General features: G+C 40.4%; 1 protein-coding gene across 4 annotated transcripts in view; it reads right to left on the bottom strand.

Moving 5' to 3' along the window:
• LOC103382053 (ras-related protein Rab-26-like) overlaps positions 1-3,121 on the bottom strand; it is a 39,296-nt gene that overhangs the window by 22,832 nt on the left and 13,343 nt on the right. For all 4 annotated transcript variants that reach the window (XR_001760453.2, XR_003050364.1, XM_017034788.2 and 1 more), the window contains exons 3-4: positions 978-1,019; positions 250-316 (exon numbers count right to left, since the gene is read on the bottom strand). Coding sequence is in view for 2 of the 4 variants with exons in the window: in XM_017034788.2 (XP_016890277.1) it covers positions 250-316; positions 978-1,019 (109 nt within the window). In the remaining 2 variants the exon portion in view is untranslated. The remainder of the gene's footprint in view (positions 1-249; positions 317-977; positions 1,020-3,121) is intronic.

The following is a 3,121-nucleotide window of genomic DNA, read 5'->3' as shown; positions in this document are numbered from 1 at the left end:
ACTTTTTACCTAGCCCCCCCCAAAAGCCCTCCCCCCCCCCACTCCTCCCCCCCCGCTGGGGCTCAATTTCCTACCCAGTAGTTGGCCTCGCTCTAAAGTCAATCTGCCACCCAACAGTTCCTGCTCCTACAGACTCACCTCCACTGAGAGGACAACAGAGAACTGCCAGTGTCAATCATCCATGTGAGGCACAGTTAGAAATAAAAAAAAGGAACTAAACTTTTAGGGTCAAAGTGTCAGATGTCCTACCGTGAGCATCGCGGTAGTAGGCGTGGGTGACACTCCGGAATCGCTCCTGACCAGCGGTGTCCCAAATCTGAAAAGCAAGGACAAGAGGTCAGGTTTGACCATTTTGAATACGCGATGAGTAGCCAAGCGTGTCTGGTAAATTTCAATGTTTTTTAAATAGAAAAAAAAGGTCAAAAAGTCAAGAGAAAAAAGAATGATAATCCAATTTCACAGCAAAAATGGCAAAATAGAATTTTCAAACTAAATAAAGCCAAATGATGAGACCGTCTTAGATGAGTTAGTGATGATTTCTTTTTTTAATACATGAAACCCATTGAAAAATTAAAAGCTTTTGTTAAAAATGCATTACTGACTTGTAGATTCAAGTCAAACTTTTAAATAAGCAATTAATATTACAAGAACTCAAATGTTTTATAAAACTGATTTGATGTGATTTAAATCATTTTCTTTCTCTTCTCCACCCTGAGTTCATTGGCCTCGGCTTGTGTGTCTGAATGAGAACTTCCGAGGCTACATCATGTGACAGAACGTGAGCTTCACCCTCCAGCATCTACAGTCAGGCAGAGCTCGGGGCTCACTGACTGATAGAAATGAAGCAGGCCTCATTAAGAGCTCCGTCACCACAGGACACTATCAAGAAAAATGAGAGGAATCTGCACCGTGGGAGGGCTGTTATTTAAGAAAGGAAACACACACACACACACAAGCTCAAAGATAAAGATGCTCACCTGCAGTTTGACCTTCACCGCATCAATCGTCATAACTTTATTCTGCAAAATATACAAAAAAAATGACTGTGAATGAAATCGTGACTGAAACAGAGAATACAGATTATATTTATCTTTAACATTTGTGAATTTCAACCACATTTTATTTATAGCATGTTTGTTTCTTTTTATTCCTGGTGGTTCTTTAATGGAATTGCACCTTGGTTCTGTTGTTTCAATGACAATGAAGAATTCTGATTTTAATTTAATTTTTTGTTGTTGTTGTTGTTGTTTATCTTTTTGGGGTCTGGTCTTCAACATTCTTTGTCCCATACACACACAGCTCCTCTTAACTGTCGCTCCAGTCCTGGTCACTTCCAGGTGAAGAACGTTTTATCTTGAGTCATTTTCAGATTCTAGATCAGCATCAGTGACTGGGATTAACAGGTAATTTGGGATTAGAGTGTATTGTCTGTTTTTACTTTTGAACATCACATCTTTGTCTTTGAACACAGATAGGGTTCCTTCTCATTAGATCATCATCAACTTCCAAATGGAGGCAACATAAATCATTTACAAACACAAATACCTTTTGTAGTGACAAACACTTTTGTTTCAAACAGTTGCATCATTTTCCAACACTGTTTTACATTGTGCAGCTCACACACACACACACACACTGTTAGTCCTTCAGACACTCAAACACAGTGTGATGTCTTTGTTCAGGTACGCGAATCCTTTCAGCTTCTTTTAACAGTTGACAGTGAATGCTGTGGTCAGTGAGTCCCTGCTGCTGCAGAAAGACGTTTTTTTTTAACCTAAATTCCACCAAATGGAGAGCAGATGTTACTCTCACTGTTCCATCATTACAGGAGCTGTAATTACACTGGCAAATAAGACGGATGAGCACACATTCTGTACACTGCTACCAACCCTGTGGGAATATCTGCATCTGCAGCTAATGTGCTTCACAGACACACGGTGCACAGAGGAGGCAGGTCTGGGACTGAAGAAGAACAGGCTGTCGGTTCATTTCATCCTGTTTGGACCACAACGTATATCTATGATGACATGTTTGCTGTGATGCTACACTCACTGATCGTGATCCACGTTTACATCACCCAATAAGGGGTGAGGCGTTTTGGGAGGGAGTGATGTTATTTCTGTATCCACATTACAAAAAAGGCTGAACCTCACACATGAACCTCAAGGGAATTGAACCACTGCATATTCCACCAGAGTACTACATCCATCCATCTATCCAGCTGCACACCGTACGTTCAACGACCTTTAACTTGCCATCCTCTCCTGTCGTGCTCTTCGTTTGGTCCCTAAACATCTCTGTTTACCACTGATGGCTGCGGCTCTCACAGTGACAAGAGTGTTACTAGTGTTTCACTCTGCACCGTGCGTAGGCTAGGTGTTTACATAACACTTCCCTGCAGCATGTTTCAGTGTGTCAGTGTGAGATGAACCAGTCACCAGTGCTGAGCAAATGGAAATGAAAAACAAATTGTGAGTTTTTAGTTCAAGATGGAAAAAAAAATTGAGCGGTTACAAAATAATTTGCCTAAAAAAAGCACTGAAATTGCTAGTTAGTACTTTGGGATAAATAAAAGCTAGTCTGAAAACAAGTGCACTGGAGAATCTTCCATTTTTGGTTAAAAGAGGAAGTAATACGTGAATACTCAAGAGGTTTCCGAGACAAAATTGACTCAAATGTCTTTCCTTTTTAATGAAAACATGACCCTTACTACATTAAGTTGACCTTTACGAATCCAACTAATTTAATTCTCAAATACAGTAGAAGGTTGATGACACAGTAGGTGGACTTCCTACTTAGACATTTTAAGAATATTGTTTATACAAGTGATAAAATTAAACAACTAATCCATAAAGGCAGAGATTTCTACTTTGGTGGTGGTGTGAGAATGCCTCAGCTCCAAGGAGGTGATGCAGTTCAACACACATGCACACACACAATACACAGATAGATAGACAATAGACACAACACCTTCCTTACACATAAGCAATAATGTGCTTGGTTGCTCAGGTAATGATTTTTCAGTAACCTGGGGCTCTGATTCTGCCTCAGCGTCTTCTCTTCCTACTTATTTTCCCCATCGTCAAACACTTTCTCAACATCTTTGTTCATTCGCACCCGC

Source organism: Cynoglossus semilaevis, chromosome 8, assembly GCF_000523025.1.
Source record: "Cynoglossus semilaevis isolate Cse_v1.0 chromosome 8, Cse_v1.0, whole genome shotgun sequence".
Classification (NCBI taxonomy): domain Eukaryota; kingdom Metazoa; phylum Chordata; class Actinopteri; order Pleuronectiformes; family Cynoglossidae; genus Cynoglossus; species Cynoglossus semilaevis.
This window is presented reverse-complemented; position numbering and strand designations above follow the sequence as displayed.